Source organism: Narcine bancroftii, chromosome 3, assembly GCF_036971445.1.
Source record: "Narcine bancroftii isolate sNarBan1 chromosome 3, sNarBan1.hap1, whole genome shotgun sequence".
Lineage (NCBI taxonomy): Eukaryota > Metazoa > Chordata > Chondrichthyes > Torpediniformes > Narcinidae > Narcine > Narcine bancroftii.
Genome location: NC_091471.1, coordinates 357,836,322 through 357,849,404, shown reverse-complemented (window position 1 = coordinate 357,849,404; position 13,083 = coordinate 357,836,322). Strand labels below are relative to the sequence as shown.

General features: G+C 39.2%; 1 protein-coding gene across 4 annotated transcripts in view; it reads left to right on the top strand.

Moving 5' to 3' along the window:
• Positions 1-13,083, top strand: part of usp36 (ubiquitin specific peptidase 36) — a 73,089-nt gene that overhangs the window by 31,930 nt on the left and 28,076 nt on the right. For all 4 annotated transcript variants that reach the window (XR_011354874.1, XM_069930009.1, XM_069930007.1 and 1 more), the window contains exons 5-10: positions 574-676; positions 1,214-1,281; positions 4,888-4,958; positions 10,186-10,268; positions 12,322-12,433; positions 12,855-12,995. Coding sequence is in view for 3 of the 4 variants with exons in the window: in XM_069930009.1 (XP_069786110.1) it covers positions 574-676; positions 1,214-1,281; positions 4,888-4,958; positions 10,186-10,268; positions 12,322-12,433; positions 12,855-12,995 (578 nt within the window). In the remaining variant the exon portion in view is untranslated. The remainder of the gene's footprint in view (positions 1-573; positions 677-1,213; positions 1,282-4,887; positions 4,959-10,185; positions 10,269-12,321; positions 12,434-12,854; positions 12,996-13,083) is intronic.

The window sequence follows — 13,083 nt, the reverse complement described above, 5'->3', positions numbered from 1 at the left end:
CTTTCAAGTCTATTCTGTCATTAAAATAAATTGGCTCCAGCTATCCATCTTGGTTCTTTAACAATTATTATATTTGCCTGAACAAAATAAAATGTGCCTAACTGCTTTGATGTTTGCAGTTGACCTAGTCTCAGTAATGTTTTTGTGGGGGCAAGTGGGGTGGGGGGGGGAGAAGGGGGTGGAATTAGCATAGTAAAGAGTAAAATTATGCAGTTTGGTGAGACAAATTCAAGACGCGTTACATAAAATTAGTTTCTCAAATTTTCTTAAGTTCTACTCAACTGTAAGTATGTCTGAAACATTGGTCCCCTTCCATCACCACCAACTATCAGTTGCAGCTTGTAGCCTGAAACATCCCCTCTCAGAATGATCTTTGCAAGATTGTGTTCCATGGGCCAATCTGTTCAGACCACGTTATTGAGGAAAGAAAAGGTGAAAAAAAAATAACAAGAATGTCACAAAATTTGATTTGATTAAATTGTCTGTCACATTATATAGTTGTTCTGGTGTAGAATTTTGCTCCAGCCATGTGAGAACTTTGCCTCATGTTCCAATAACAAATATTAATTACAGAAATAGCAAGACATTTTCGGTTTGGGAATCAAGAAGATGCACATGAATTTTTAAGATACACCATTGATGCAATGCAGAAAGCCTGTCTGAACAGTTGCACCAAGTATGTAAATTTTTGCGTTTAATTGATTTGGAGAATTATGGTTGGAATGCAAATTACATTACTTATTCAAAGAAAATAGTGAGGAATTGTATTTTTCCACGCCCTGTATCCTGTTAATACCCTTGTGGATAAAATCTGTATGGAGTAGAATGAAGCAATTTAACAGATGTCTCCTATCAGTGCCAACTGAGATGTAATTTGCTGAATTAAGGAAAGAGCATCAGTGATGAAGCACACCATGGGCCAACTATTACATTTATATACATGCAGCAGGGTAACGGGCCCTTCCGGCCCACAAGCCTGTGGCTGTCCAATTAACTTAGAATGTGGGAGGAAATTTGTTGAATTGTAGTTTGGTAACATGCATTATGTTGTTTCACTGTGGATAGTTATAGCTAAATTATAATGTATTTTTGCCTCCTCGGATTACAGTGGAGTTGTGTGAACAATGTATCTCTAGTGCAATCCATCAGTTGAGTGTAATAGTGTTTCTTCTTCCCCCTGCCCCCCCACCAAACCTGCTCACAACCCCTGAAGGCTGGATCGACAAACACAAGCTACTTCATTAGTTCATCAGATCTTTGGAGGATATCTTAGGTCGCGAGGTAAGTTCAACAAAATAACATGAACATTTTTTGTGTACTTTCATTATAATCTCGTAACTTTAGCAATGCCACAGAGTCATGGCGTTTTGCAGTACGGAAACCACTGTGCCATTACATCTATGCTGAACATTTTACACTATATTCTCTTTAGGCTTTGATTGCCCTACCATAGGAAAAATATTCTAAGTCTCTACCCTAACTCACCTCTCATAATTTTACAATTATCTATCAGGTCACCCCCAATTCCTTTGTTCCAGGGAGAACATTACCAACCCAAACCATCTCTCCATATACTTCTGATAGAAAACATTAATGACATAAAGTTTACGGCACAGGGTAGGCCATTGGACCTATTCTAACCATTCTGGCTGCAAGCAACTTGTTGAGGCAAATCTGGCTTCCAGATGTGGCCTATAGTCATGTAGACAATGGTACTTGAAGTGTTCATGCAAATAGTTTTTGAATGTGTGGAAGTTTCTATTCCCAAAGCTCTTTCACGCGGAGTTCTTGACTCCCTCCTCTCGTGGCTGAACATACTGTCCCTTCCAATCCTGAATTGATATTTAAATCTATGCACTCATTTCAGAAAGAAGGTTCAGGTGCCTGAAGATAAACACTCAACAGTACAAAAACAGCTTTCTGAATGGACAGTGAACCACAGACACCACTGTGCCTTTTCTCTTCTTTTGCACTTTTTTATTTATTTAAAAAATTAATTTTTAGCAATTTTGCACCTGTAATGCTGTCGCAAAACAACGAATTTCATGATGTGTTCAGATTCATTGTCAGGGTACATACATGACATCACATACAACCCTGAGATTCCTTTCTCCTGCGGGCTCGGCAAATTACCACTAATTGGTAGTGCAAACAAAAACTACACTGCATATGCATGTAAAGAAGTAAAGAACTGTAACCAGGTAACAAATGTAAACAAAGTGACTGTGCAATACAGAGAGAACAAAAAGAAAATCAATAGAGTGCACAAGTAAGAGTCCTGAAATGAATCTCTGATTGAGTTTGTTGAGAAGTCTAATGGTGGAGAGGGAGCAGCTGTTCCTGAACCTGGTGGTGCGAGTCTTGCGGCACCTATGGCAGCAGCAAGAACAGTTAGTGTGGGTCTTTGATGATTGCTGCTGCTCTCTGATGGCAGAATTCCCTGTAACTGTACTCAATAGTGGGTAGAGTTTTGCCTGTGATGTCCTGGGCTGAGTCCTTTACCTTTTGGAGGGCTTTACACTCAGGGGTATTGGTGTTCCCATACTAGAATGCGATGCAGCTGGTCAGCACACTCCACAACACCTCTGTAGAATTTTGCCAGGGTTTCTGGTGACGTACCAAACTTCTGCAAACTCCTGAGGAAGTAGAGGCTCTGACATACTTTTTTTCATGATGCCATTGGTGTGTTGAGTCCTGGAAAGATCCTCTGAGATAGTGACTCCCAAGAATGTAAATTTTCTCACCCTCTCCACCTCTGATCCCCCGCTCATCACTGGATTGTATACCTCTGGGTTTCCTTTCCTGAAGTCAACAATCAACTTCTTAGTTTTGGTGACATTGAGTTTTCAATCTCTATTCCTGTACGCTGACTCATCCCTTTCCTTTATACAACCCACTTCTGCGGGTATTATGGGCAAATTTATAGATGGTGTTATTGACATACTGAACCACACAGTCGTAGGTGTAAAGTGAGTAGGCCCGGGGACTAAGGACGCGGCCCTCTGGTGCTCCAGTACTGATGGAGATTGTGAAGGAGAAGTTCTTCACTCATTCATGACAATAAATTCTGAGTCTATTAGCTAACCATTAAGTTGTACTGCACAGGTCTGAATCCTGCAGGATTAGAGTTAGGGCAGCTTTTGCATTTATTCAACCCACAGTACATGTTTCTTGGTTAATCTTATTAATTATAAAAATCACAGCCAGAGCTTTTGTCAAGAATATAATTTACCATAAAAATATGAGTTTAGTGATGTTAAAATGATTTTTTTAAGCATTTCCTTTTTGAAAGAAGCAATGAATAATGAGATGCTGCCTTGCACTGTATAGTGTGGTGTGATGTGGTGTGCATGAATGTGCGTGTGGTGTGCATGAATCATGTAGCCTTGTAAATTGATTGTTAAAAACACAAGTTGTATATCCGGTTAAGTGCACTTCTCAGTGTGAGTAACTATTTTTAAGGGATTCCTGGAGGCAAAAAGCTACACCATAGACTTTGGCAGCTAACATCCCTCTTTCTTTTCTCTCAGCACTGATTTGAAGTCATGGTGGTGGGGTTGGGAGGGGAAGTGGTTACTGAGCCTGTTGGGGCAGGGATGCAACGGACCCTGTAATGACGCTCTTATCTGAGGAATAATCTGGCATTGGGGTGAACAAGAAGTAAAAGAATGCAAGGGAACCTGGTGTGTGTAGCATTGAGGAAAAAAATAAAATGTTTTAAAATGGCAAAACAGGAAAATCTTCAGATTGTTCAGTAGAAAGGGCATCGAACTGTTGTCTGGTGGATAATTTAGCTAAATCTATTTTACCACAGATGAAACTAATTATGTGCACACTTTTGATCACAAAGTATATGAGAATAGTGGGACTCTTCTTGGGTCATAGAATTGTACAGTTATGTAAACAGAACATTTGGCCCAATTCTTCCACGTGGGCATCTTTGGTACTAATTCATTACCCAGCACCCAGCCCAAGCCTTCTGTTTCCAAGTGATTCAAATGCTTATATTGACTCTAAATAAATGCTGTCAGACACACAAACCACACTCTCCGGTAGCGCATTCCAGGTCCTTGCCACTTCCTGGATGAAAGTTCCCTTCGTATTCCTTGTCAATCTTACCTTTAAACCTGTGTCCTCTAGTGTTATGTGCCTCGAATATGGGGAAGATTTCTGCAGTCCATTTCCATATTGAACCCTCATCATTTTGTATATTTCAAATCAATTCCTCTCTTAGCCACCTCTGTTCTAGCGAGAACAGACCTAGCTTCCTAGAATCTCCTCAGAACTGAACTGTTCCATCCCTGGCAATATCCCAAAGAGTCTCCTCTGCATCCTCTCCGCATTATCGTCCCTATCTCTAATAGGGTCACCGGCCTAGAGTTACCAGGCCTTTCCCTGTTGCCTTTGTCGAAAAAGGGGTCAATTTTCACGTGCCCAACAAAGATTTAAAAATAACAACCAAGCCTGTCACATCTCCCCTTGCTTCTTGTAGCTGTTGATTCCTGAATATAGTCTCTCTCTATTGTTTGAGGAATTCTGCTGGGGTTTAAGTACAAATTAAAGTTGGTGTTTAAAGTAATACAGAATTTCAGGTTTTGTCTTTTTAATTCCTCTTGGTGGCTCTGCATATTTAAATAGAAACTGTACTGGTAAGATGGAGGGTAGAGACCCTTAATTTTTAGATGCATCCATTCTTGCTTCTGGGAAGCAGAAAAGAGCATCAGGTGAGTAGTTGGTCCCATGGGCTGAACAGGGAAACAGAAATTATTATCCCCAACCTGCTGAAAGATGAACACAATTAATGTGAAGATTTTCCCCTTTGCATTTGTGTATATTAACTATTATCATAATTTTCTTTTTTGATTTCTTTGCTTCCTGCACCCAAAGTCAAGTGCTCCGTGTGCAAGAGTGTATCAGATACATATGATCCTTATTTGGATATTGCTCTTGAAATAAGGGTAAGTGTATCCTTGTGATGGACTCTTGGAAAATGTTCTGGATGCAGTTGTAGGTGTTGGCTCCACGTGTTGGTCCAAATGATGGCATTAAATGCCTTTCATTAAAGTTCATTGTGAATGTTGAACGTTGTGAGGTTTGTATTTGGGGGAGTTATGTGAAATGCAACCTTGTTATTGAAGTTTTGCCTCAAGTGAGCATGACTGCTTTTAGTTCGAACCTGTTGCATTTTATGTATCTTTTTTCTTTTGAATTAAGTGCTATGGCCCCTGAGGATTCTGCTCAAAGTTTATGAGACCCCTGCCCTGTGAAGCAGTCAAATTTAGTTGTTATCTACCATATTTCTCTCCTAACGGCTACATTTAAAAAAAAACATTATTTATGTTACATGAGGTCAAAAGAAAACCAGGCTTTTGCTTTGAGAGTAAAAGTTGTGGCCTGTAATTCCAGAACCAATAAATAGGAAATCACTTTTATTGAAGATGCAGGCAAGAATAAAACATAAACATACATATTACAAAGAGTTTAAAAAATTCTTCAAGTGCAGTGGTTTGTAAGAAGCTTAAGCATAAACTCAAGGAAGTGAAAACTTAATCAAAAGAATTTTTAAAATAATTCTTATAAAATTAAAATTTTAGTAGGATCTTTGAGCTTGATGTTCCTGTGTAAGTTTTTTGATGTCAGACTCCAAATTAGATTGTGAGAGTCGAAGGTCACCTCTTGTTTAGATATCAAGTCTGTTCCTGGGGGGGCATGGCAAGATGGCGTAGAAAAAAGACGTGTTCCACCTTTCCCCAGCTGGATTATTAAATACCCGACTTTAAAAAGTACAAAAGTGGTTAAAAATATTATTTATAGTTTTTTGAATAACAGTGATTCATCATGGCTACTAATGTGAAGAAATCTAAAACTCAACTTCAGAAGAAATTACCATATAAAAGTATAGACGATCTGAGGCCTACCTGCACAGCTGAATCCACGGAGTTGTGTTGGGAGTCTCCAAACCCCAGAGGATTCCTGCCCGTTCAAGTTTGACTTTGGTGCCGATTCTGCAGTCGCAAGATGGCGCCGGCACTTCGGTGAGTTCAGTCGTAGTCGACCCGCGTGCGCGCGAGCGGCCTGACTGGCAAAGGGGCCCGTGAGCCTGCGACGTTGCTGGGTGGCCCCGGGACGCGCAGTGTAGCGTCGGAGGACGTCCCTGTGCTTCTGGCAGTTCTGCCGGGTATGCGCGGAGCATCCCGGGTCCGAGACCTTTTGGAAAAAGTGTGGGCTATGGGGGAGCCCGAGTGCCGGCGTCCCGACGAGGCCGGGGTGCCAGCGTCAGGTGTCCAACCTGCAGCCGCACAGTCAGAGGACCTATGGTGACTGAAGGTGAAGAGAATTTGCCCAGGAGGAGGAACCTGTACTTATGGAAGGTAGACCTCAAAAAGTGGCTATGGAATCTGGAATGGATTCAGCGTTCACTGTTTTGGAAGGGATTGCTTTTCAAATGGATAATATGTCAAAACAAATGTCAACTCAAATAACCCAAGGATTTATGGATACTTTGTGTGAAGAAATGTCAACTAAGAAACAAGAAATTACTGTAGTTAAGAGTGATATTAACAGATGTATAAAATCTGTTAATATTGTACAAGATAATTTTTTAAAAATTGAAACAGCCTTTTCTGAACGTCAAAATCAAGTGGAACGCAATAAAGAAAAAATGGAAGGTTCTTTTGTAGATTGGGCGATTCAAAGAAGGGATTTATTGAACAAGATTGATTCTTTGGAAAATCAAAGCCGGAGAAATAATGTGAAAATAGTTGGTCTTCCAGAGGACTTTGAAGGTTCTGACCCAATAAAATTTTTTAAACATTGGATCCCAGAGGTATTGGGTAAAGAGTTTTTTCCTGAAGGTTTGGAACTGGATCGGGCTCATAGGGCATTGAAGAAAAAACCACTTACTGGACAAACACCAAGGGTGGTCTTGATTCGTTGTTTGAAGTATCAAGTTAGCGAAATGATTTTACGAATGGCGGTACAGAAAGCACTGCAGAGTCAATCCCTGTTGATGATTCAAAACAATAGACTTTTTTTTAATGCCGATTTGAATCAAGAGGTTATTAGAAGACAACGGGAATTTAATTCGGCTAAAGATGTCTTATGGCAAAAGGGCTATAAGTTTGCTTTTCGTTAACTTGCAATTTTGAAGGTTTTTTATGGAAACTTTCAATCTCAATTTTTTGAGAACGATCACGATGCCTTGGTTTTTGCTAATTCATTGCCAGAATTACGAAGAAATGGACGGTCTTCACCATTGTCTCCTAAGAGGAGGGGAAATGGGAATGGGTTTGGAAAAAAGAGCTGATACGAAGTCTTCTTGACATTGAAGATCCGGAACAATCGTTGGGCGTGGAATCATTGGGTTGAATATATTTACTATATTTGATTGTTTTTAATTACATAATGGAAATGTATCTGGGGGGGGGGGTGGAGTGGATGACACTGAAAGCTTTGACTGTCACCTACCACTAGTGGATTTTCCACACCCAGATTTTTAGGGTGTTACTACCTTTTAGGTGTTTTTTTTTGGGGGGGGGGTTAAATTTTTTCTTTTTTTCTTTATCGAGGGGTGGGTTTTGTGTTCTTTTTGGTGGTTTTGAAGAATTATAAAGGGGAGCGTCATTTTATATATTAGTAGTTAGTAGTTAGTAGTTCGCCAAGGCAAATAGCGCCTTTGGAAGACTACACAAAAGAGTCTGGAAAAACAACCAACTGAAAAACCTCACAAAGATAAGCGTATACAGAGCCGTTGTCATACCCACACTCCTGTTCGGCTCCGAATCATGGGTCCTCTACCGGCACCACCTACAGCTCCTAGAACGCTTCCACCAGCGTTGTCTCCGCTCCATCCTCAACATCCATTGGAGCGCTCACACCCCTAACGTCGAGGTACTCGAGATGGCAGAGGTCGACAGCATCGAGTCCACGCTGCTGAAGATCCAGCTGCGCTGGATGGGTCACGTCTCCAGAATGGAGGACCATCGCCTTCCCAAGATCGTATTATATGGCGAGCTCTCCACTGGCCACCGTGACAGAGGTGCACCAAAGAAAAGGTACAAGGACTGCCTAAAGAAATCTCTTGGTGCCTGCCACATTGACCACCGCCAGTGGGCTGATAACGCCTCAAACCGTGCATCTTGGCGCCTCACAGTTTGGCGGGCAGCAGCCTCCTTTGAAGAAGACCGCAGAGCCCACCTCACTGACAAAAGGCAAAGGAGGAAAAACCCAACACCCAACCCCAACCAACCAATTTTCCCTTGCAACCGCTGCAATCGTGTCTGCCTGTCCCGCATCGGACTGGTCAGCCACAAACGAGCCTGCAGCTGACGTGGACTTTTTACCCCCTCCATAAATCTTCGTCCGCGAAGCCAAGCCAAAGAAAAAGTTAGTAAAAATGTCTACTTTGAATTTTGCAACTTTTGATGTTCAGGGATTAAATAATCCAATCAAGCAAAAGAGGGTATTGGCTTATATAAAAAAAATGAAAATTGATATTGCCTTAAACTTAAATAGGAGAGTGATTTAGTGTTTATTTTTCCTGAAGATGATTGGCCGGGTATGTGTCAGGACAATGTAATTAAATTGACAAATGTAAAATACGGAATGGTTAATTATAATTTTTTACATCAATTATATTCGACTCCGGAGAAACTGAAAAAATATGGGTTTAGTAATTCAGATTTATGTTTTAGATGTGATTCATGTATTCGAACTTTTTTACATGCTGTTTACTTGTGTTAAAGTTCAACCATTTTGGCAAGGAATTAAAGTAGTTTTGGAAAAATTGTATAAATTTATATTACCATTGGGTCCAACGATTTTTTTGTTGGGTAATTTGTTTTCGTTGAAGGGATTAGGTTTGGATAAAATTCAAATTACTTTTGTACGTTTGGTGTTATCAGTAGCGCATAAAAATGTGTTGCGAGTACTTGGAAAGATAATACAGAGATTAATATACTACGTTGGCATAATGAATTGAAAGCTTGTATTGTTAGGGAAAAAAATACTTATAATTTACATGCTAATTATTCCCTTTTTGTTAGCAAATGGTCTCCGTATTTGAAATATATGCATTTAGATATACTTTGAATTGTTTTCAACATTTATAATTTTTTAAATTATATGTATCATTTATATTTTTTGGCTCCCCTTAAGGGAATTGGCTGAAGGGGTGGAAGGGTGGGTTTGGGATTTATCTTATAAAATCAATTTTTGATTATTGGATTGTATGCCTCCTATTTTACAAAGCAATCTCACATTGCTTGGCAACTATACAGCATAGCCAAGTCCTTACCTTCCCCCCAAAAAATGTTTAATCTGTTCAGTTCTCGTGCCACACACACACACACACACACACACACACACACACACACACACACACACACACACACACACACACACACACACACACACACACACACACACACACACACACACACACACACCAAAGTCTGTGGCCTCCCTCATTAAATGTGCTGTGGACCTTGGAGTAGGGGTGGCGGGGGGCATATGGACCCCATTGAGAATGCCTGATGCAGTCCAAATTGGAGAGTATAAACTAACTCTGTGCCAATTATAACGTCATTTGTTAAATGCTACTCTTCCCTTATTTCAAAATATAAATTTATTCAGCAGAAGGTAAAATTGATGTTGGTGAGATTGTAATTTTATGAATTTTTAAATGCAGTTTTTGAACTACCTCTAGCTACTGGGTTGTACTTTTCTGTGCTGCCCAAGTAACCTCACTTGCTGTATTATTCCAGTGTTAAGATTGAAACATACCAGGATTATATTTGGTATTATTTCATTGTGATTTACTAGATTCCACTTTCAATGGCTTGTGTTCCTAGAAATGGATCCATATCTTGATTTGTCTGTTGCATAAAGCCATGTCATCTGTGCATGCGATTGGGGGGGGGAGTGAGAAAAGGAATTGTTTGTTAAAACTTTTATTTCATAACCCAAATTTTTTGAATTCCATCAAACAAATTTCCAAAGCCTGTGACGTACAAGGTGGACAAAATCCAGAACCAATTTGTGCACAGATTACTTGACCTGGAATCTTGAAATTGGAAGTTATGAAGGCATCTTATTTCAGTTGGAGCTCAAATTCAATGGAACATTGTATAATAAATGCCGTTCAGCGTTGCTGTTTAGTCTGACCCACACTTAATTGTTTTCCAGCAAGCACCCAACATTGTCCGAGCTCTTGAGCTCTTTGTGAAACCTGATTTTCTCAATGGGGAGAACGCCTACATGTGTGCAAAGTAAGTGTTTATCAAAATGAATAAGACATCTTAAATATTTGTGCCAATTTGGAAACTTTGGAAGGCACTTTGAGTAAATGTCTTGACTCGGAGGGGAGGGAGATGAAGTTCAGGATTGGTCTTTTCCCTCAGCTTGGTTACAGAAAAGAAGATTGTAGTATATGCTGTGCAGCAGGGAAAGTGACAGCCTGATTTCCTTCTCCGTCAATTGAAACTTGCTTTAGATCAGTGGTTTTCAAACTTTTTCTTTCCACTCACATACCACCTGAAGTAATTTCTCTGCCATGAGTGTTCTGTGATTATTAAGGGATTGCTTAAGGTGGTAGGAGAACAGAAAGAAAAAGTTTGAAAACCATTGTTTTAATCCTGCCTAATTGACTCGGTAGGTGCACGGTTTCATAACTCCAAAAAAAATGGGCCAATCGCAATTTTTCTCGAGCAAAATATTTCAGTAACAGTTGGGTTTCGAGCAGTGGTTCTCTACCTTTTATTACCACTCGCGTATCACTTTAAGTAATCCCTTACTAATCCCAGAGGATCTATGGCATAGGGATTACTTAAGATGGTATGTGAATGGAAAGAAAAAGTTTGAAAACCACTGCTTTAGATCAATATCATGTATACATCACAAATCAGTAGTTTGTCTTCAGCTGTAAATGTCTAGAATGCTAAAGTCCAAAGCATGTACTTTTTGGACAATTATTTATTCTGTCCTCGCTAATGCTCAAGGTTACCTCTCATCATGAAATAGGAATGCATTCCATGTTGCTCTTTGACGTCCTGCAGCTGATTGCTTATTTGCTCCGATGACAACCTGCAGTTTGTTTAAACTGCCACCTCAAAGTTCAAGAATCTTTGAAGACAATTCTGCCAACTTTTTTGTCCAGCTTTCCCATGTAATGCTTGCCAAGCTCTTGTCTTAGTAAAGGGTTACAATGAGAAATCATGGCATTTTACAGAGTACAGTTAAACCCTGGTATCTGGCACCTATGGGAATTGATAGATGCCTGATCAGTGTATTTTTCAGTTGTCTGTGACTCACTCTTACAATGTATAACTAATACACCTGCATTAAGAATAAACTGTTTAAAAGACAAAAATTCTATACTGTACATACACTGAACAAACTTACTAGCATGAATATATATACCTTAAATCATTTTACTTTATTTTCAATCAGATTCTTTGAAAATATTGAACTGTAGCTGCATTTGTAGGTTCCTTCCTCTCCATAGACAAATAATAACAATTATAGATAATTAACCCCCGCCCCCAAGATTACAGATTAAGCCTCTGACCAAGGCAACTCTTACTAAGCAGAGTTAAGGAGACACTTTGAGAGTCACCCCAATGTGAGGGGCATCAACCAACTCTTCATCCTGGGTGCTGCCATTGCTATTCCACACAAATTTATTCAAACAGCTGCTACGAGCAAAGCACAACCAAGGCCCTCCACTCGCTAAATATTAATTTCCATCTTCTCCAAAGGTTTATGTGTTATTTCAAGGAACATTTACTTTATCATTTTAAATGTGCATATTTTTTACCTATTTTAAATTTTTATAATTTATTTTCTTTTATTTTTTCCAGTGGCTTGAATTCCAGATTCCAGAGGTTTTACTGTATTTTATTTGAACATTTGCTTTCCTCTTTGGAAGGGACCATACTGCTTCAAGCTGCAATACATTTGAAACAAGCTGAACATACTGTATTATTTTGATTTTCACTTCACAGTGGGCACATGATGCATTTTTTAAACCTGAGATTGTTTGTACCCTCACTTTCCAATACTTTGCTACACAATACATTATATTTCTTGTAAATAGCGCATTGTTCTGTTCAGAATTAGGAATGCACTTGAAATATTTGTACGGTGTTCCAATTATTTAAGTTTAACAAATTGTGATCCAAGTTCAGTAATAATTATTTGAAATAATTTTAAAATAATTAGTCTTAAATTTGCCATTCTTGTTGAAGAATACTCCCGTGTGAATTTTGACCTTTTAAGCTCATTTGAAAGGATGTTACTCACTGTCACAACAAATTTCTTTAGGTGCAAGAAGAAGGTACCTGCTACAAAACGCTTTTCCATTCACAGAGCATCAAATGTTCTGACTCTTTCCTTAAAACGGTTTGCAAACTTCAGTGGTGGAAAAATCACAAAGGTGAATTTATTTTTATGACTATTATGTTTTCTTACGATGTGGCAAACTATTTGCCTTGCAGCAAGGTGCTTTAAGGGTGAATTATAATGTATTGCAAGATACTGCCACATGACTTTCTCATAATTTTTCGTTTCTCAATGGTTCCTGCTGCTGAGAATTTCAAATTCATAAAGAAACCTGACAAATAAAAGACTTTAAACTAAAAACACATCTTGCATCCAGTTTAAGTCCAGTTTTCAGTTACATAAAAAGTGACATTAGTGAGTTCCCCCTCTCCCTCTCTCTCTCCCTCTCCCTCCTTGAAGGATTAGAATGAGAATGTGAAAATATGTTAGGCAATTATCTTGAAAAGATATTTTAACAGATTTCTGACTATCTCACATTTGAAAGTAAAAATTAATACTGAATTTATTTTTTCAAGGATATTGGCTACCCTGAACTCTTGAATATACGTCCTTACATGTCCCAAACAAATGGGGAGCCTGTCAGTTATGGGCTGTATGCCGTATTGGTACATTCTGGATACAGTTGTCATGCTGGACATTACTACTGTTATGTTAAGGTGAGAAGTTGCACAGTTAACAACACAGCTGTAGCTAGTTACATTTACTGAAATAATGGCAATTTGCGATTAAAATTGAAAAAAAAAT